At 37.2% G+C, this 22,845-nt stretch overlaps 1 protein-coding gene across 8 annotated transcripts in view; it reads left to right on the plus strand.

The window, feature by feature from the left end:
• The window catches only part of VPS13B (vacuolar protein sorting 13 homolog B), a 485,377-nt gene that overhangs the window by 424,855 nt on the left and 37,677 nt on the right, over positions 1-22,845 (plus strand). For all 8 annotated transcript variants that reach the window (XM_049818749.1, XM_049818740.1, XM_049818775.1 and 5 more), the window contains 4 exons: positions 4,606-4,787; positions 6,574-6,923; positions 12,631-12,792; positions 22,318-22,473. In XM_049818749.1, the coding sequence (XP_049674706.1) occupies positions 4,606-4,787; positions 6,574-6,923; positions 12,631-12,792; positions 22,318-22,473 (850 nt within the window). The remainder of the gene's footprint in view (positions 1-4,605; positions 4,788-6,573; positions 6,924-12,630; positions 12,793-22,317; positions 22,474-22,845) is intronic.

The raw sequence follows: 22,845 nt of genomic DNA on the forward strand, positions 1-22,845 counted from the left end.
AAAACAAGGTTTGTGAGAAGATGTGGATCCAGCCGATGTGTTGAGCAGTAGCTGGCAGGCTGATGTATATCAACCAATAATGAATATGGGAATATGCAAAGATGTCATGATCCAAATCCTGTGGTATGCAAGCTCTTTCTGAGATTGATCAGGAACTAACTAGAAGTATAAAAATCAAGGAGCTATCTGGTTAAGGACATAGTATATATGTGTATGTTGTTTATTTTTAAGAATTTTGTAGACCATTCAGTATTCAATGAATGTAGAAGGTTTGAATGAACATTTATGAATGTTTATTCAGTGAATGAACAAATCTGAAGTCCTGAGTAAAATAATTTAGCATCCCATTGGGGATTAAGTATAGTGTCTATGGAAGGAATCATATATGGCATAAATGACTGTTTATGGAAGACCTTAAAATGGAGGGTTAAAAGGAAATTATCACAGAATAAGTTATTTTTATAGGTTGCATTTTCATGTTGCAGGATTAGCAAATTATAATCAAAATTACTTTTACTTAAAGCTCTGTTTGGTTGGTGAGACACTAAAGCTTCTCCCTGGTTTGGTTGGGAGGGGTTTATCATCCTTTGTTTAAATGGATTATGTTACAAGATGTTTTATATATTTGTGCATCTCCTGTGGAACGTAAACAGTATTTTTATAATTACTGACATACTAATGTGAAATAGTAATTGAAAATGCCTTAAGATACAAACCATGAAACAAGTACAAAAACTTTTAAATAAGCCTTAAATTGCTACTTTTTTAAAATTAAAGTGAGGAATCATGATCATGTTTCTTACTAATTGGTTTAGCTTTTATTCAATGTAAATGATGTACTGGATTTTGACCTCTAACAATTTGGGTTCAGACCAGCATTTGAGTCATAAATTAAATGAGTTAAGTGGTCTCTTTCTTCTTCCCAGTGGATATTTTCCCATGTTGTGGTTTCATCACAAATGGCAGTTTTGGTTTAAATATTCCACTCTTAAAATAACAAGAATAATGCAGGTCAATGTTAAGTCATTGTTCCCAGTTGCCATATATTTAACTTGAACCGCTTTGCATGATTTGAAACTATCATACTTTATAATATATAATGACTTTGAATGTAGGTATTTTCCATTTTAAAAATTCTAATATTTCACAGGATTTTAAAAAAAAAAAGAAAAAAAAAGAAAAAAAATTCTGGTATTAAAGTCAGGTCAGTTTTATTTAGAATTTCCTCTGGTTTTGCTACACCCACCCCTCAGCACGTTGTGGCAAACACAAAGCAGTAGAAGCTGGTTATTCCTTTTCTCCCCAGCTGAAAAACTGGACAGTCCACACTGCGTTTTGTAGCTCCAAAGCAGGCAAGAGAATGGGGGGGGGGGGGGGGGGGGGGGGGTTTGATATTGTATTCATATGATGCACAGATTTTGATTTCACAGTCAGATCTACCTCTGATATTAATGCTCCTACTGTTGTTCACCAAGACTTAATAGACTAAAGACTTAAAGACTTTCCTGGGTTTTCAGCTAACACTGCTTTATTTTCTGTTTGTGCACAGCATGTGATGAAGGACTGTGTCTTTGATTTCTGTGTTGTATGCAAGGTAAAAGGAGAAAGTAACAGTGCTAAAAGTCTGATGGAAGTCTACCTAGGCAAAAAATTTAAATGGCATTTAATTTAAAATTGGAGGGTCATGGTAATGATGGTAAGGACTACGCTTGCCCTTTAAAAACTGTTCATTCAATATTATGATCTCTGATTACAGTTCTTTTTTAAGGCAATACTATAGTAATTTGGATGCCGCTCTTAGTATATTTTGTACTGTAACTGGTTCATACTGTTACTCTGTTTTTATTTTCATAATGACATAAGGACTGTAATTTTGGATATGGTTTCTGGTTGAGTAAAAATCAAATTAACCCCTTCACAGATAAAACAGTAACACTTGAACAAAGTCTGGGCAGATAAAAAAACAGTGATGAAAGAATCCATGTTGCATTTCTTTTCAGATGATTTCTAGAAGGTGATCTTCTCTCTGTAGAGTGACTTTCCCTTCTAAAACATGGTCTAGCCCACACTGTCCTGCTCCTCTCAGTCCTCCACAGCCAGTCCTTGTCCCTCCCTAGCACGGCAAGGGTTGCAAGGCCAGCGCTGTCCCAGGGAGTAACATTGTCCCACCTGCATTTGCTGTTTCTCTCTGTTTAGATTTTTAAGCATGTGGTTGGACTCTGAAGTTTGTTAGGGAATTGTTTCAGTGGTGGGTCTTTTTGGTTTCTAAGGTGACTCTCCATGAAGAAACAAAAAGCAGTTTTGAATCTTTTTGTTCCAAACATTTTAAGTTCCAGAATATTACCTCTGCTTGGTCTGCTGCTTGTGGGACAGAAAAATTGGAGTAACGTATGGCTAAATGCTTTAAACTTTTTCCCTGGTGTGAAGCTTCTGCCACATTTCCTCCTGCATCAAGCATGTCATGTTGCCCTGTAATCATTGTGGTTATGAGTAAGAAATTACAAAGGTCCCATCACGGTAAAATGCTCAATAAATAAAAACCCAGGTATATTAAATAAGAATTTGGATGGGTTTGTTTGGTTTTTATTTTATGAAAAAATTCATCTCCAAAAAAACATATCTAAGGAAATAAAAATGCTAAGTCACTGAGAGGTGACTCAAGGAACTGGTTTCCAAGGAAAAGAAATTTATAATTTCAGAATAAACCTCAAATTTCAGAAATAAATATCCATCCTTTTTACAGCAGTTAGTATTATAGCTGTTTATGCAAATTAAGTCTTAATTTAGAATGTCAAAGTGTAATTATTTTTTTTAAAGTTCCTCATAGTTTGGTTAAAATTTTATTGCACCCCTCTACCCTTTTTCTGGTTTCATTCCATATGTCCCTGAACTTCTGTTCCTAATCAAAATGCAATGAGCAAAAATTCTTAAAATATTGACAGTTATTCTGAGAGAACTAACCAGTTTCACAGATTAAAAAATATTTCATGGTCTAAATCACCATATGAATTTTGGTGGCTTTTGGATTTGCTTCCATGCTTTGTTCCAACAATCTAAAGAATATCCATGGCAGAGCAAAGAAAAGCATCCCATTTCTCTGACTCTAGTCCAGTCCCACAGATGTTTTATCATGTGAACACAAAGAATAATTTTATTTCCAAAGATGCCAGCTATCAAAAGTCTTACAACACCATTTTTGAAATGTAAACAGGCAAGTTGAAGAGGTAAAGGAGCACAGGAAAGCAGCTAAAAATCTGATTAATTGATCTATTTTTCATCCTTCACCGACCTAATCCATTCTTGATATCCTGTCTTGATTCTTTGATAATTATCTAATTTTAGTTGGCTTTTACTGCCACACAAGTATTTTAATTCATGTTCCCAAATGTGAGGTTGTATTTAAGCTCCATAAAGAAATACCATACTAGCTAGTTACCATAATACAAAATAATACTGATAAATTTACCTATCCGTGTAATTCTACACATTTGCAGCTGAATATTTTGAGTACCTACTATATTTGTTGATAATTTTGCAGTAACATGCATGGAATGATGAAAAATTTGGTCCTAAAAGCATAAGACTTTGCTTTGAAAGCCAATGTTCAAATTTAACCTTGAGTTTGAATTTAAAATATGTTTAAAATGTCAGTGAAAATCTATTCATGGTGCTTTATACAAGGTAATTACTTTCTGACAAAAATAGTAAGTTGGCCTTAGTTAATCCTTTATTAAAATTTATTTTAAAAATAAAAGCAGTATTTGACTGAGGACGTGGATTTAGTTTTCTTGAATCAAGTCTGTGCTTTTAAACTAAAACTCTTTAGTGCCAAACTGCAAAGGGAGTGAGAATAAGGAACATTAAGGATAGATTTGGCTTAAATTAGAAAGTTTATTTGTACTTCAGTGGTGTCTTAGCAACCTATGGAATTGTGATGTAGTGTTAGTTTCTCTCAAGAGACTGAAAGATAATGCTTGGAAATTCATGGCGTCAGGAGCACGGCTATGAAAAAAAAAATCAGTGGGGTGGCATTTTAAATGTATAGTTAATATGTTGTAATAGGTGCTAGTAAAAGGCTCCAGGCTGAGCTTATAACTCTCGGAGATTCTTTTTAAATGATGACTGTAGAGTGAGAAGGGCAAAGGAAAGAAAGCTTGCAGGGACTGGGTTTATGTGTAGAAGTAGTTTGATGGTTGTGAGTTCGTTTCCTTAAAATAAAATGGAAAAAAAAATTCTCTTGAAAAGATTAACTTTCAGCTCATTCTTATAGGTTTAATAATGGTAATGTACTCTGTTTATCTCTTTCAACAATTAAAGATACACTGTATATTATGCTTTTATTTTCTGTAAATATGCTTCACTTCTGTGGTTCAAGAGTTTCAGTTTGTAAATTGAAAGTGCAGTGTGACAAAAGCGTTGTTGGATTGCAATCTTTTCTGCTGTGTTTTGCTTGGGGAAAAAGTATATGCACTAACATTAGCAGTTAAAAGAAAACAATGGCATTGGCTGTGTCAGAAAACCGACATGGCACATGGTCAAGTCCTACTGTAAAGCAATAAAGTCCTGGAAGTGCTGAACTACTACTTTGTTATCTACCTTCTGCAGCTCAGACAGTGAATCTGGCTCACAAAGCACGTGCGATCAGCTTGTAACCCCCACGGCGTTAGCAGCCTGTACCAGGGTTGACTCCTGTTTTACTCCTTGGTTTGTGCCATCACTAAGTGTATTGATCCAGTTTACTTATTTGGAAGTCCACCTCTGCCATCATCTTGATCAACTAGGCACAGGTATGTACTCCTTTATGTAGAATAATAAAAGCATATATGCTTAATGACTGGTTTGCTCTCTGTGGTCCCCATTTCCTCATACAAACGGGCATTCTTGAAATAAATTATCGCCAGCAGCCACCAGTGGTACAGACTTCAGGGTAAAACTGATGACTTCCATGCACTGAGAAAGTACATACGGTAGGCAGTGGGGCTGGCTGGTTAGCCCCCTTCCTCCCTCCGGAATGGGTAACTGTAGAAGCCATCCGTTTTTCGTAGTCTGATTAGTGACAGCAGGTGCCACTTCAGTTTTGAGCCATCTTAGTGAATGAATTTAATCTTTCAAATTTTCCAGCATATTAACAGTACTATTAAAATATTTGAAGATTTTGCAACCCCCTTAGTAAGAATTCCTTGGAAGAGCTCTGAGAACTGCAGATTTAACTGTTATTTCAATTATGATTACTTTTGGAGCTACATCTGGTTTTGTTCAGTGCTCTCTGTCATTGCATTAATGGCAAATGCATTCCAAGAAGTCTTTAGATTATTGTCTGATTTTCAAATGCCAGGAATGCTTTCCATGGAAGATGAGCAAATATCTTAGATAATTTTGACAGGGACAGCTTGCTTCATGAGTAGTTTTTGTCTTTCTGCAGGTATTGTAATATATTCATTAGCAAATCATACCAAGACTGCCACTCAATGCCTAGCAAGTAATTTCTTGTCTATCGGCTACCTCTATCAGTACATAGTCTTCCTCACTACTACACTCCAATTCCAGATGCTGGATCTTTAAAATTACATGTACTGGAAAAAGCAAAAATCAGTTTAAAATCAAACCCAGCTGTTTCATTTCTTAACAGCGACTGAGTTTATGCTGATGCTGCTGTTGTTCTTGTTATAGCACCTAAAGGCCTTAAGTTTTGGGGCTCTGTTGTGCTATGTTATATGCGAAGGGAGCACAAAACTTATTGTATCCATTATGATTTTGTAGAATAATAGGGCTTGATCCTGGAAAGTGATGAGTGTTTTGGTTCCAAATCTGTAGAGCACTTGAGCATATGCTAATTTTAAGCATGTGAGTAGTTCCAGCAACATAAATAACAACATCAATGGATGTACTCTCATGCTTAATGTTGCACAAGTGGTGTACATGCCTTGCAGTGTCTGCTGCCACCAGTGCTCTGCACTTCGCAGGACTGCGGCTTCAGTGAATGTGATAAAATCTTTTTTATGATATATTTCTCATGCTTTAGTCTCGGGATACTGTTTTGTTTAATTTCTATTATTATGGGGTAATATGTCACATCTCAGTGCGTTTGTGGTCTTGAACTCTCTGTAATTGCAGCAAAGACAATTTTCATTGTGGAGCCTGTTAGCCTGCACAGTCACATGTCAGCAAATACTATAATGCTAATTTTTATTATATTCATAATGTGCTATGTGTGGAATAACATATACATCTACTATAGCAAAAATTCTCACAGAAATATGGTCTCTGCTCCAAATAGGTGGCAAGCTGAAGTGTTGTGCAGTATGTAGATTAAGTTTGGCTGGCTGGTCTATTTGCCATGAAAAGATTTAGGTTTGCAGATACTTTTTGTTTGCAGCTGCTATTAATTACAGTTCTATTTTACATCTAATAAACAGTGTGAACAAGATTAATTTCAGATTTCAGAAATGTCGACTCTTTTATGAATTTTACTTGTTTTCATCACGTGTACAAGCAGTTAAAACACAATTCACAAAAACATATAGAATGTGGCAATGGTGATGTTCTAATCTTGTTTGTTCTTTCACTTTTCAGCACCACCAAAGTTTCTTCAGCCATTTTTGTCTGATAAGAACATGCCATCTGAACTAGAATACATGATAATTTCCTTTGATAAGCCTCATGTATATCTTCGTCAGTGGAGTGATGAGTCGATGTTCCAGGAGATCCAGTTTTCAACTCAAGCCAACTGTAAACTTTTGGAGTGCCGAAATGTGACTATGCAGAATGTTGTGAAACCTTTCAAAATCTGGGGGCAGATTGCTATTTCCAGCAGCACAGTAGGAAGGCTATTGGACTGCACAATTATGGTGGACCCAGTTTTCATCAACTTTGGCCAATATGCACTTCATTCTCTAAACACAGCAATTCAAGCTTGGCAGCAGGTATGTGAATACAACAGTGAGAAAAAGTGTAGCTATTGTGATTAATTTAATAGCAAATTAGAATACCAACTGCATTCATTAAAAATATTCCAAGATGTAAAAGCTTTAATTTACACTAGAAGTGTTTTTTACTAATAAACATTAATTCCATGATAGCAATGAAAATTAGGAGACAATGAATGCTATATGTAAAGGTAAACGTAGCCAGAACTGTTTGAGTTTCAGTGAAACTACATGGATATATATCAGAATAATCAGAATCTTGGTCTTGAAATGCTTAATATTCTGTTAATTTATGAAAAGGTGAGTGACGCATGATAGGTAAGTACAGCTCAGGCTGAGCGGTAGAGCATATTGTTTCCAGCTACTACTTCTATCCTTATTGAAGTTCAACACTAGTTTCACATTACATTCTATGCAAGCAGCATTAATGGCTGAAGTCAGCCCCAGCGTAAGGAACCTTGCTTCTGCAATGACCCCTCGAAGGCCTGTAATTCCCTTACTCACTATAGCCTTGAAATCAAATCATTCTCTTCATCTGCCTGAAGACCTATGTGGAGCCTGGGAATTAATTACCTATCATGGCACTACAATAACAAAGCCCCCAAAAAAGGATAAAACATCTGTTTTATATCAAAAAAATCTTTTTTAAGGGCATTCCATGGTTTTCTTGTTGCAAAAGGACATTCATAAAACAAGATCTAGTGTGATTTAAATCTTTACAGCTGGCTCAAATATCAATGTGAACAAAAATCTTTGTAGCTCCAATTTCTGTTTTTTGTCATATTTTGAACAATGCTTTTAATAAAAAACAAACATAGAAAGTATAAGAGAGTCTTTGGTAGGCTGTTTAAACCCAAAATATTTCTGACTTAGTACTAGTCCCTCATCTAAGACATGTGTGGCAACTACTGCAAAATGGCCTTCAGAAAGGTCAGTTTCCTCTTAGGATGGAAAAAAAAAAAAGCTCTCTCAGACATAGCTATACATATAAATAAAATATGGTGCATAAATATTTAAATGTTTTAAACCACATCACAGTGTGAATGACTGACTGACTACTCTGTGCCTTGAAGGAATATTCTGAGTTGAAAAAATTGAATTGTATATTTGATTAAGTAGAGCCATATGTCGCATAGTATATTGCTGACAGGTACATTCTATGAATAGTTGGTACTGATTTATACATGGATTTGGCAATGTTAACATGAGCCACAGGAGGATATACTTCTGTAATTGTTGCTGTAATTTTCTCGTTTCCTCTCATGTCAAGGGTACTTGCCACCATGTTCTGATGTGGTGGATATCTAGCCCTGAGTATTCAAGATTAAAAAACTTGCATCGCTTTGAAATTAGGGAACGGTTAACACACAAGTGGGTTCAAAACAGCTTATTAAATTAATTGTTACCAAGATGTTTTGTATGTGACTTTACCTCCAGATTGGGGGGGGTGGCACACACTGCACAGGGAGGGACTGAATTTCCCAATGATAAGCATTGTTTGATGTTTGCTGTTCACGCAAAAGAGAATGTAAATGCTGCCAACTAGAAGCATGAATTTAATAAGTAGGAAAGGTTATTTGAATTCTCCACATACTTTTTACTGGATTAATATCTGAAACAAATGATGTTGTAGTCAGTGGACAGGCAGATGAAGCATGAAACAATTTGGCCCTGCACCTTTAGGTCAAGAGTTCAGGATTAACAGAAGCCTCTGTCAGTGTCTTTGTTTCCTAGATATGGACTGATTTGGTGGTTGTTTTTTTTTTTGTTCAAGTAATGATGAACATTTTGAAAGTAGATTAAGCCTAAAAAACACCAAGCATACAACTTGCTTTATACTTCTGAGTCACATGCTGAAAATCTGAGAGGATTAGCACTTTTTAAAAACAGTTTCCCCTTTTGACATATTTCACTGTCTAATCTGAAATCCCTGTTTAAATACAAGCAGTAACAGGCTGATGCACATCTAAATGCAAAGCTAAAGTAATGCTTTTAATAATCAAATAACTGGGCAGAGAACTTCAAGATTGTTATTAATTTAGTTTTATTATTTAATAATAGCATACCGAGTATCAAGTGAGATAGAAGATGCATGTCTCCTGTGAATATACATGGGGGGTGCTTGGTTTTTTCCTCTTTATTTGGGCATTTAAGCCTTCACAAATTGTTTTATAGCATTAGTGCTTTGCGATATCTAGACACACAGCAACAGCTGAGAAACAGCTCCCCAGGTATAGTACTGAGTATTCCTGGGGAAAAAACTATTCCTTTGTGTCTCACTCTGCAAATATTTTCCTAAACCCCTCGGAAGTTATAAAAGCTCTTGTTTTAAACCTGTTTTAAAACATTAGAGCTTCTTTTCCTCAAGGTCCGCGTGGTGCTTAACATTTCTGTTGGCAGTTGCATAAGTTTTCTTAATGACCTGGGATCAGTCAAAATGACACTTGTGATCACAGTAGTTTCCTCATCTTTCTACCATAAGCACAAAGAACAAATGAAAAGGGTATGGAAAGTTTGCACGTAGCTTCAATTTAACTTCCTAGCTGATAATGTCAGGATACTGCCATGAGAATGATGTTTAAACAATCAGAAGGAAAATGTTCGTTTCTCTTAGAGGAACTTTGAGGGAGATAAGAAATTGCAAAAGACTTTCTGTCCAAAAAACATTACGGGGGGGGCAGGGAAGAGAAGGCTTCCACAGGTCTTCGGCAGCTTGTGAAGTACACAGAAAATAACTTTGTGCATATAAAGAGGCCTAGGCTTTTATAGGTTTTTTCCCGAGATCCAGAAATGCTTTGAAATAGCTGTGAGCTGAGATGTGAGCAGAAAGTCGTGAGACAGGGAAAGCCTGGTGACTAGTATTATGTGGGGTGGTTTTCCCCTCTCTGAATAGAATTCACAAAGTATTTGAAAGCCCAATAAAGGAGAGACACTTTCCAGGCCTCTCAGAGAAAAGAATAGCTAAAAAATGACCTAAAGAGTGGCAGGAAATTGTCCCCCAGGAACTGACCCTAATCTGTATCTGGTTCAGGCTGTTGATCTTTTGCTGATTCTTTTGATTTGCTGTTTTAATTCAGAGAGGGAATTTTTTTTCCTAATCCACACTTAGGTGTTTGCAGCTCCTGGAGTCGTCACTGAGCCCTTCAGCATCATTGCCACACAAATAGCGTAGTTGCCATACTGAGTTAAAGCATCCCCAAGCTTCCTTGATGATCCTTTAGTCAGCTGTTATTATCAAGAGTTGAGGCATCAGGAGCTCTCTCTTAAGCCTGGCAGCATGGAGCAACTTTGGAACTGTTATAAAATTGAGCTTAAAATGCCTCTTTTGCTTAACTTTGAGAAGCATTGCTGTTAAAAGCAGTGGATTCTAGTAGCAAATCTAGCATTTAAGACTAATGATTAATGGCAGTCATTCATCAGCACCAAAATGTCTGTTAATAATCCCTGATGGGATAACATTCCCCCAGTACAATGTAGGAGTTCTATGCATGCCAAAAACTTGCTAGATTCTCTTTTCCCTCCAGAAAATGCAAGAATGTACAGTTTGTGTTAACTTACTTGAAACTAAGTTAGTTAGGTAAAAAGAAGGAAGTTCATCATCTCCTGGTGTTGCTCTTCTGGTCTCTGTGTAATCAGCAAGACAATGTATTGGAGTAAAAAAAAAATTTCTTAAATTCCCCTGGGATAATATCTAGGTTTGACTGTACAACGTGCTGAGCTCTGTGGATAGTAAATCCTCCCTTTTAAAAAGAACATTTTGCAAAGCTGTAACAGGAAAATGTATATATATTTGTGGTAGACTTACGGGTATGTGGGTATGGCAGCTTGACAGTAAAAAGTCATAGATCCACCACTAGAAAATGCCAAAATAAACTCTGCACTCTGAAGTGGCACTGTAAATGTCAGCCCTTAGCATACCCAGATCTGCTACTGAATGTGATACAGACACATTGCTCTGAATTGAGTTTTACTGCTTTGAAAAAGAGAGATTTTGCATTACTCTTGTTTCACAGAAGATATCTGTTCTTATGCAGAAGAATTAATGAGATTTGGAGAGAAGCTTTAATCTAAATAATCTCATCCTTAAATACTCCTAGGGTGAATAATTTTTTGCACAAATGCTCTCAGCCAGCCATTCTGATGTTCAGTCACAAAGGGAATCACAACCTGCCTGTAGGCATGCACCTTAGGTTCTTCTGAAGTCAATAACAGTAGTGAACATGCATTCGAGGATGCTAAATTGGACATACCTTGCACACTTCGCTTTTCAGAAAATCTGTTCCACGTGTATCACCCAGCAATGTGCTACAAGCAGTGTACCAAACTGTTTTTCATGGATAACTAAGGGTCCATAGGGATCTATGGGGAAATATTTTTTTCTCTCTCTCTTGTTTGATCTCTGAATTTCCGCAGGCTTCCAGGCACATTGTTATCAAAGAACTGGAGACCCATATGATCAGAGACAGAGGACGTGCTAGCTTCATTATGTCCCTTTAAAAGGTCCACTGAGAGAGCAAGGAGGGGAAACAGAATCAGCTCTCAAACATCATGGAGGTCCCATAAGTTAGAAAAAATTTCCTGGGAAGAAAGGATGAGAAAAGAGCAGCTGGGCTATATTGTGGAGAGAAGGGAACCAACCAACAATAAAGCATTGTCAAAAGTGTGTGCTAGGAAAGATGGGTCAAAAAGAGGTAACAAAAAGCACGAGAAGATGAATTCAGTGTATTATACCCATTAAATTGCATGAAGATTATCCAAATGGTGCTTTCTTGGAGTAATTGTTATGGCTGCTAGATAGCTGCTTGTAAGTGGAAGGTGCCAGCCCAGTAGTGACTGGGACAGAAATAAATGAGAGATGATCTCCAAATCAAATTGTCAGTCACACTCTGACCTCTCCTGCATAGAGGATTATAGTTCGTGCCTTCAGGGGCGGAAGACCTGTAGCTCTGGTAATTTTTATGACTATCATATAGTCTCATTGTGCCAACAGAGTGACAAGCAGCCAGATGAAAAGCAGAAAGAGAGGGGTGGAAGGATGCTGCAGGCAGGAGAAAAAGTATTGTAGGATCTAAAATACTTTTAAAACCCATGATAGTTCTTGATTTTTCCTATTAGACTGTCAAATGCATGATGCATTTTCAAACTAGCCTCGTGGAGCTGTGAAAATACTCTCCCCGTGTCTCTTGCTTTTTCTCTAGTTATTTTTTAAAGTGTTGTGGTATCAGGAGAGAGAGAATCTGCTGCTGCTGACCCACAGCAACATTTCAAAGTAGAAGCAGCAGCTGGGGAAGAGGAAGTGCAGCCTGTTGGCCTGAGAGATCAGTTGTCAAGCATGGAGAAACCTCTTCATGCCTCTCTGCTCAGCCTGTAGTGCCCCATCTGCCCTATGTGACCTGTCATTTCCCACTGAGTTTAATTTTGTTGAAGTCTTTTACATAAGTTAGGAAATCTAGTTTTTATTGTAGTTTTAAATCTTTAATATTTGCATTACAGGAACATAAAGTAAAATATGTTAAGTCTTAGGATGTATTTTGTCAACCCAAACACTACTTTTTGCAGTTGACTAGAGTACTATGAGACCAAAGCTAATGGCAAGAGATCTTGAAGCACTTCTGTGTTGTAACGGTCACCCCTGGGCAGACAGCTGCCAAATGCCTTGCAGTTAATCTGATGCTTACTGGCTTTCATATCCCTTTCCTTTCAGAACCAATGCCCTGAGGCAGAGGAGTTGGTCTTCAGCCATTTTGTGATCTGTAATGACACACAAGAGACACTGCGGTTTGGCCAGGTGGATACTGATGAAAATATATTGCTGGCTAGTCTCCACAGTCACCAGTACAGCTGGCGCTCTCACAAGTCCCCGCAGGTATGTCAGAAACAGCCCTTCGAATGCAGCAATTGCTAAAGCTGACTGGTGGCTTTATGCATTGATTCTTCGGTTTTCTCTGTGCTCTCAACTATCTCTGATGCTCCAGTTCCTTCAGGAGTCACACGCTGGGGCTACATCAGAGAGGAAAGGTAAACAAAGAGTGAGGAAAGCCAGAAGTGTTTAGAAGTTACTCGAGGGTAGAACTGGATGTACGTGACCGCTTTTTGTAAAACTGAGCGGTTGTGGAAACTGAAGCTTCTGAAAAAAAGCAAAAGAAGGTCGCTTGCCAGGTTTTTATAACTAAGTGATCAGTGCCTGTTTTCTGTGATGTACATTAGAGGATTGGGGAATTTTTTTAATGAATTGTTTTTACCAGAAGCATCTGTTCACTGAAATTGTTTGCAGAACAGGGTCAAACTGGACAAATCTCTCAACTCAGCATGTGCATGCATTAGAAAAGATTTGAAATTGTCAGAAACATCCCACTTACATAGTTTAAATAATGCCGTTTCTGTTTCTTGGGTGTTTTTTTTAAGGATAAACACTGAAACTGAAATAAAATATTTAAAAATTACCAACAGGAAATATTTCAATGAAACCGTGTTGTTGGTTTTCTTGAGTGGTGGTGAAAAACGGACTTCTCATCTTGATTCAAGACAGGGCAAGAATTTAAATCTAAAATAAAAAGAGTTTATGAGGCAGCAAAGCCATTTCTTCTCTCTTTTCAATATATGCCCAGCTCCTGCTGAGAGGGAGACTAGACACCTGTGCCACCCCGCTTGCTGAGCAGCAGTCCTGTGCTGAAGAGTTACTAAAATTTTTACGGATCCTAGGAGAAGTGTAGTGGGTGGGGGTTCCAAACTCCTCTAGAGCCCTGGAAAATACCAGCCTTAGCATGTAAGAAAGAAGGTGAAATTTGGATGGTAATTCTAAACAGGAGCTGTGCCCGCTTTCACTGCTGACAAGTTTCAAGTTTCACTGGGAAGCAGAGATGGCAAATTTACTGTGTTTTTCGTTCATATGTGAGTTGGTAGATATGCAAAACTACTGAATTTTACATGAATGTGGTAATCTGTGCAGAGCAAATTCAGCCAGAGTAAACATTTGCAGAAGTCAAGGTGTAAGTTAAGAGGAAGGCAGGCTAATAAAGGACGGTCTCACCCCAGTGACAGAGGAGTTGTTATAAACAGTGTGTGCTGCTGTAATAGTGCACAGAGGGGGACCTTTGGAGACACTGGAGTACTGTACGTCCCTTGTCATGTTTTCTCATACACACAAAACGCCTGTGATGCCCCAGCCCACAGGTGAGCAATGAAAATGGGTGACTGTACTCTGTGCAAGTGGGTAAGTGTCAGATTGCGTGACAGGATCCCCACTCATCCGCTGACAGTACTCACCCTTGGGTTATGCTTGACATAACTCCCTCTGGTTGTGCGAGAGAGAAGGAAGAACCAGGCTTATAGAAAGCTAGCTAAATGTGACCTATATTTCATAACTGATTATCACTTGCTTTTGTAGCAACCACCCAAAAAATCATTTAAACCTTTTCATAAACACATGGAAAAAGAAGGAAACGTTTAAAGCAATTATAAATAAAACCAAAACTAAGTAAGGCTTTCCTCTTAATTCTTCTTATCCGTTTTCTGGTTATGTATATAAAATTATTCAGTTGGGAGAGTCCTCATTTTGACCATCATTCTACATAGTTGTAATAATGATGTAGTTCTGATTATGGTGTGTTTCTAATAATGGTGTACTTCCGATAGTGGTGCAAACTGGAAAAAGTTTTGAAAATGAGGATTGTCTCAAGCAAAGTGGAAGGTAGAAAAGTTAAAATTGCAGCTCGTTACGGATAGTTTCTGTCAGTTGCAGCTGAGCTGCTGAAGACCACCAGCACCACATACGGCATTAGCCATCCAACACTTGGAGAACTTCAGTATTAAAATATTGATCTTTAGCTTGTCCTTTCAGTCACAGATTTGAACAGTGCAAAACATTCCATTTTCAAGGCTGCTGTGTAAGTTTCTTATTAAATGAAAAATAAAGTGCAGGATGAAAGGCGGAAAAGTCCAACAGAAAACCAAATCATACGTTAGGGAGTAGGTGAGGTGACAGTAGGAACTTCAGATTAATTTTTCAGATATTCATTCTTCAGCTGAGAGTTGGTGATGTCAAGGGTTTCCCCATTCTGTTTTGCTCTGATCGGATTCAGATTCACTGAAGAATTGGGCCGATACAGTCAGGAGTGTCATGTTGGATTCCCATGTCCCAGGAGATGGCGAAGCTAACAGCTCACGCCTCCTGACTCAACCACATTGCTGGCCAGCAGGCTCTTCTAGTAGGGGGGCTATACCTCCCTTGGCCCAGCCCTTGGAATAATTTCAAGAATATTTCTGCTCTTTTAACATTTTTCAACAGCCACCTCTTGCTGGGAAATTTAGAAACTAAAAAATAGCACTGAGGCAATTTCACTGAAAATATATGGGAGCACAGGCTTTCCACACACTGTTGAGATAGAAGCAAATTTTCTTTACAAAGGTCAGAGAATCTTGGCATCCATCTATAAGCTTTGTTCGTTTGGTTAATGCTAAATACAAATCACTTAAGTTTAGCATGCTTCAGAACAGCAGTTCGTCTAAACAGCACAATCTTTTGTCATTTTAGATCATATAAAATAAGTTTGTTTAAATGTTATTACAAATGTTGTCATGTAAATTTTTTCAGTGATTAATACAAATCCTTGAAATGAAAACGACAACTCAAATTAAGACATCAGGTTGTCCCTATTATGCTATGGCACTTTTCTAATTGTTTCCATGCAAAACTATCTAACAGCTTATTATCCAAAGGTCAGAATAATGCCCAAGCATGGACAAACCCTCCAAGTGTCATATTCATGGAATGCTAGATGACTTCATAGTTATGAAATTATTTCATTTCTCATGATAATTCCCGACTTGCCAAGTTAGTGAATTTTAAGAACTCTGAGAGCAGATTGTAAGATAAATGTGAAATAATCCATACTTCTGGAGTCAGGGACTTCCCTCCAGGCATTAGTTCATACTTGACTTACTTGACTTACTCTTGGGGATAAAATTAGTTAGGACAAGGTCTTAGATACCACATTCTCTTACTGGGAAAGAAAACCAACTTGCACAATTTTGGCTGGCTCATGTTTCTTGTTACACAGGCACTAAGAAGCAGCGGTTGCCATGAAATACTTTATTTAACCTCTGCAAAATGTTTTTAAGTACGGCAAGGCAGTTCAGTTAAATGAAAATAAATAGTTTTAAAAGGATTGTATTTCTTTTACATTCACATCAATAAAATTCTCCATTTTTCTTTTGCTAATTAAGCATAGTGAGAGATGCAGTAATTGCCCATTTGAATTACTTAACACATTAAGTATATATACCTGAAAGAAGTTATTTTCATAGTAGCAGATAGTTATATAATGTTTTATTTATATTTGGAATTAATTTTAATATTAATGAAGCTATTATAGGCTATAATTAAAAATTATTCAACTTTTTCATGTTACAAAAGTTGTATGTTACAAAAACATGCTATAGCACACTAAGGATTTGGATTTATCAGCTATTGATGGTGTCCCTCCAACTGTTTGGCTTAACTTAAAGCTCCTTCCTTCCTTCTTTTTTTCCCAGCCCGGATCTTCTACATTTCAGGGAATCTAACCTTTCCCTTTTAACTTTCACTCTGATTCCTGCAAGTCTCGCTAGTTTGGCTAATATTTCAGTAATAAGTCTGAGGCCTGATGCTAGCTCTTCTACTCCGCTCCATCCCCCATGTTTTCCTCAGATTTCATGAGGTTTTGACCTTCCTTAGGGATAAGACACCCCCAACTATATAGTCCCTTTCAGAGTTGGGGTAGGTCCAAAACTGATGATATTTGAGGCTTTAAGCAATTCTAGCAAAAGTTGCCAGACCTCATGAGTTCCTTCTGCAGATTTTTAATGAAAGTTAGAGGTCTGTTAGATATCATTAAAAGGGAAGAGAAGCTACATCACTCCCGTGCTCTACAGACAACATTGGCTCCTACGTTATTATTGGATCCTGCCTGCACTCCTTATCTTGATCTTCAAGTTGCTTTGTGGGATGGGCCCCAGTTATGTCAAAAGTCATGTTTGTCTCCAAGACAGCTGTGGTTTTTAGAAGAACTGGCGCATATGATACATAGGGTGAAACTCTGAAGTTAGAAGAGATCAGATCTTCCTAGCAATTTACTCAGAGTTAAGGAATTCTGTCTTGCAAGACAGTAGGCAGTCAGAGGGTCCCACTAGGGATCACAGCAAATGTAAAAAACAGCTATTCATGTGAGAGTCCCCTGAATGTATTCTGCAGAGAATGTTTGCTTGTGAATAAACAGCAAAAATCTTCTATAACATGCTGGTTATTACTAGTTATTTTCCCCACAGTCAAACTTCAGCAGAGTCCTCTGAAGAAGCAAAGAATAATGGATCTAAATTCATTATTTTACTTTCTATGCAAAACATAATGTTGCATGGGGGAAGTTTGCATTTAAAGAAGCAGCTTCCAAACCTTTCTCCAGAGTCTTCTCCCAGGGTTATGATAACAGCCCATTTTCACTTGTCACCATCCTTAACTTGAAGCAGCAGGTGTAGTGGGTAAAAATCAGTTCCTATGTTGATTTGGGCAATGACGTCAATGAGAATGTGGCCAAGTCACTGCTTATAACAAAACAGATTCATTTCTTATCCAAGTAGGTAAATATGCCTGAAACAGCTCTGTGCCACTTTAGTGCTACGTATATAGAATTCAAGGGAAACAATATCTATCATTTGCTTTTCTGTTCTCCTGAACATACACTTATAAATTCTTGAATAGATATTAGTAGTGGTTTGTATATTAGTAATACCTTCACTGGAACCCATTTAAAGTTTTCCTTCTCTTATTTTGAATAGTGTGCCTGCAAAGAACAACTTATGCTAGAATTTTATAAACATAATTTTCAAAGGCAGTTGTAGATTTGGAAATAGCTTTAAGAACCTCCTCCTTGTTCTCCTACAAAAAAAAAAAAAAAAGACTGAAGCCAAATTTCAATCTATGTTGCATTTCCAGCAGGATCGTAACTCATTGTTATCTATTTCCAAGTTGCCATTCTTTCAGGTATTGGGTTATATAAAGTGTAAGATGATATACAGTACTCTCTGAGTTCAAACTTAGAAGCTGTGACTTATATATCAGTTATTATTGGGATATTTTCCTGTTTTATTGTTTAGAGATGTTACAGATTCGCTGCACAACCTTTTGTACTTTACATAATCCTCCCCAGGTCATTTACAGAACAACATCAGGGGAAAAAAAAATTCTATGTTATTTTACACTGTTCGAGTAGTGAGAAATATATTGCTTTCCTCTGGGGTCCTGCATTTGAAATCAATGGTTATACTATATTATATGTAATTGACTTTCTAGATAATATCTGGGGCAGATAAGGATTGAAATTATCCATGAATCACATGAACCCTCATAATTTGGTTACTGTTCCTTAACCAAAAAACTCTTCTTTTCCACAGTGTGTAGAGCTAGTTTGTCCCTGCAAGGTTCAGACCTGCTTTGCAGGTTGTGTTGAGTCTTGCAACATCTCCAGGACCCACAAGGGTCAGAGTTTATCTGCTGAGTGTGACCTTTTTTCCTACTAGCCAGCATGGGGGTGGTGGAAATTGCTTTCTCCCAAGCTCCATACTGGCCTTCTGTCTTACAAGGGCTGGTGGCATAGAACTGGTCAGATCTCCCAGATCCCATGAGAAAATGAAGCCAAATCTGAAATTCAAACTGCTTTGGTCACGGCTGCAGCTGACAATGTGCAGAATGAACATTTCATTTACTGTTTTCCCAAGTATTAATTGGTTTTATTGTTCTAAGTCCTAATCCTGGTCAAGAGCTACCTTGTATCTTGAAAACACAACCGAAAAACACTGATCATCCTTCTTCAATTTTTTAATTAAAATTTGCTTTAGCTTCAAGTCTTAGAATTCAGCTCCGATCTCCAGGTCCCCATTTCTTCTGTGCTGCTGCATCATCACAGCTTTTATTTTACTATCTTGTATCTTTTAAAATAACCAACTGCTTCCATACCATCAACCAGGTCCTCACTTGATTCCTCCCAGTCTCTCAGAATTGAGAGCAATAGCCCTTATTCTTCCCAAAAAGCATTTTCTAGTTTCATGTAGAAGACAGATATAATCTAACTACAGTGAAACTAAATTAACTTCGGTGCATCTACAAGCAAAGTAGAAATCAAATTTGTATCACTAAGCATTTTGAGGGCACGAGCTTTAAATTACTTCTACAGCTGGAAAATGCTGCCTTTTCTGGACAGGCTCCATTCTTAGTCTCATTTCTAATCCCCCATTTTAGTCTTCATGCCTTGTCATATGACACTTAGCTTTATTTACTCAGATCGTATCCTTCACTCACACATCTAGCTGAAAACCTAAGTAAATTTTGAGGAGTGCATAGAAACATTCTGTGAAGAGACGTGATAAAGAATACAGCTTTTCTAGCCATTTGCTCCAATAGGAGCAGCTTCATCTTAGTCTGCCTCCCTGAAGGAAGGTTTTTTCCCTCTCAAAACAGAAGTCCATAATGGCTCAGAATTACAAATCCAAACCCCAGAAAAGTCTAGACAAAACAGTCTGTGTTATCTGTTGATATGTTTCCCTAACAGAAAATGCAGAAATCAAATGGTTTCACAAATGAGTGTCTATCTTCACATATAGAGTAGATAGTTTATTTTAAATTCTCTCTTAGCTATAAATTGCCATTCATCACTGGGTAATATTTGTTAGAATGCTTTTGAAGTCCATTGAATACTTTTTGTACCTTTTTGCAATGACTTCTCTTTTCTCCTGATATAGGTATGATACTTAGCTATACTTGTTGAACTTTTTTTAAGCAGAGTGTCTAATAAATACTTAGAATTTACTTAAAGCTTGATAAATTAAAGGGACTTACATGGCAATTACTGTGAATCTGTAGTATTAAGTCAGTTTTATAACATTAGAGGTCTGCCTTGTCTACCACCATCTACTATGATGTCTTCTGCTAAAATAATGTTAACACCTGATTACTTAATTTTCTAAAATTACTTCAACTTTTTGTTTCCTGCCATATATCTCTGTATCACTTAATGTCATTTGCTAATTACTTCTAGCCACGTTTTCCAGAAATCTCACATTTAAATAACTGATTCGCCCAGAGATACCTTTGCATTTTCATGGAATGCAGTTTCTTGGCTCAGAAGTAAACTTATGCAGTACCCAATTCTTATATTGTTGTGTCATTAACACAAATATATTAGATATCTTTAAAATATCTGACGAAGGCTATTCCCTTTGTATGTAGCATTTACCAGTATACAAATAGTATGTTTATAAAATAAAAAATTGCCAATATATGATAATAGCTCTTTTTTATTTTTCTTTCTGAGCCTTGAAGTTAAATGCAGACTAATCATTGTGCTACAAAGAAAATTAGTAAGGCAGCATTTGGGAGCTAATGACTGCTCAGGGAAAGCTGACAGCATGTTCCTTGGGAATGTTCAACTCGTGAGCAAAGCTGTTTATACAGGGTGGGAGACATCCTAATGTTGGAGCTACATACAATTACTAATCATCAATTATAGCATTTATATGACATCTATCTTTGGAGCACGCCATATTTTGTGTGCCTTCTAGCTGAGACTGACCACTTAGTACCTTTTCTCATTATTTGGCTGTCATTTCCAGCTACCAGTCTCTCCAAAGTAAACAGTTTTCTTGTTTCTCTTAGTTTTCATATGTGATGAGATTTATTCCCAGCTGCCTCTGTAAGAAACTGAACTGATGCCAGCCACTGCAGTTGGATTTTTTTGTTTTATTTTGTTTTTCCTTTTCTGTAACTAATACTTAAGAATCAAAGCGACATGTTTGTTTATGAGTTTGAGTGTCCTAGTGCACGGCTTCCCTCAATGTATTCTTGAATCTAAAGCTGTGCCCACGCATGTGCACATCCAGATGCATGCCCATGTGCGCACTGGCACATATTAGCCTTTGAGCTTCCAGCGTAAAACTAATTTGAATCTGAATGCAACAGTCATCACTCTTGCAAATTCAAAAGCCACCCACTGAATGGATGTTATTGTTCTGTGTGTAACTTGTGCTGAGGATACCACAAATTGCAAACAGGCTACTGAGTTGTAATATCTTTGAAAGTTGTTGCTGCGGTTGTTTCTTAAAACAATGTAAAAAAACCCAACATCCAGCCATTCACTAAGTGCAACTGGCCAGATCTATGGCCAGTGCTATCTCTTTTTGGAAACAAATCAAGGGAGAAGAGACTATTTACAAGTTTCAATTTTTGCTAGCGTAAATAATCAAACTTTGGGCCTGATCCTGTTCTCAATTACTTCAATTAATTAATGACAGATGTCCAAAATCAGAGTGAAATTCAACCCTCGAGAGAGAATTCCCACAAGGCCTTTATATGACTGTTTTAAAGGACTTAAGTGATGCTTAGGCTCTGTGCTGGCCCTCTGCAAAGAATAAATTTTACCCAGAATGCTTATTGCTTTGATCCCTTATATATAACTCACATTCTTAAGTTTGCTCAGCCACAAAAGGTCTATACAGAGCTAAATAGCCAGATCTTCAGCTGGCGTAAATTTATGTAACTTCATTGACCTACATGGAACAGTACCAATTTTCACTACTCTGGCTTAAAGAATCTCCATGGGATAGAGGTAAGTGCGTATGGTGGGTAAATGGATGAAAGGCTCTTCAAATGATGAAAGACTATATTGCTCTGGAAGTGATTTAAGTTAAACTGGAAAAAAGCCACTCCTTTTCCGGAATAAATCACACAGGGAGTATAATTATGCAGTTAAATTTCTTCTCATGCAGTCAAGCTTGAACTTGCCACCACATTTGTGTAAGAAATGAAATGTTTCCCATCTCTCAGCAATATGTTAAGTTCTACATTTAAGACATATATATGTGAGCTATACAAGTATACATGCAAATAGATTTGCATCCTTCTTTATTTTGAAGGGAAGGGTATTTGTAATTTTCTGTCTTATTCAGAAGGCCAAAAATCTGGCCTGGACCTGCGTTCCATATCACCTTGCTGGTAATAAAGAGGGTGGATTTCTAGAACAATTTCAAGGGCAGTAAAGAAAATCTCTTATTTCCTGTTTTATAGTCTACATAACCTTTTTTTCTGAACAGTTGTGTGCTGGATTTTTACCATCCTAAATACACTGTTAAAGCAGGTAATTTATAGAAATACATGATGCAGAGCCATCTTACGGTATTGTTGATTATTCTGTTTCTATCTGAAATCACAGAATCACAGAATGAGTGGATCATTCAGACAACTGGTGTGCTTAGCATTGCTGAGTTTTAAAACCAGGAATATTTCTCTGTCATGGGAAATCCTATCCTACTGCAAGGCTTTTTTCTCCCCAGTTATATATTGAAGTAGTAATTGCTTTCTTTCCAGCTGTTACACATCTGCATTGAAGGCTGGGGAAACTGGCGGTGGTCCGAACCATTCAGTGTGGACAATACAGGGACCTTTATTCGTACCATTCAGTACAAGGGCCGGACAGCATCACTTATTATCAAGGTTCAGCAGCTCAGTGGAGTGCAAAAGCAAGTAAGTATTTGATCCAGTTTGGAAAAAATAACAAGTAATTTAAACTGTTACCTATTCACAAATTAGTTACCTTATTATTTATTCTCTCTTACTGGGATCTGCAAAAAACCAAGTATAACAGTCTTCTGGGAGCATTTTCATGAGTTTTTACAACTCTTTCCTTCACTTTGGTATGGATCTTAGCATTTAAAAGCTCAGTTACCACTACATATTTAACATGTTCTGGTAAACATCCCCTTGCGTGTTTTGTAAGTTCTGACAGTGCTAAGTTACACAATCTTGTGCATGTTTTAAGCTCTTGAGAAGCAGAATTTTTTTATTTTTTTTTTTAAGAAAGTGTTCATATCTTATTCCGGGTTGTAATTCAGGTCT

Source organism: Accipiter gentilis, chromosome 2 (assembly GCF_929443795.1).
Source record: "Accipiter gentilis chromosome 2, bAccGen1.1, whole genome shotgun sequence".
Classification (NCBI taxonomy): domain Eukaryota; kingdom Metazoa; phylum Chordata; class Aves; order Accipitriformes; family Accipitridae; genus Astur; species Astur gentilis.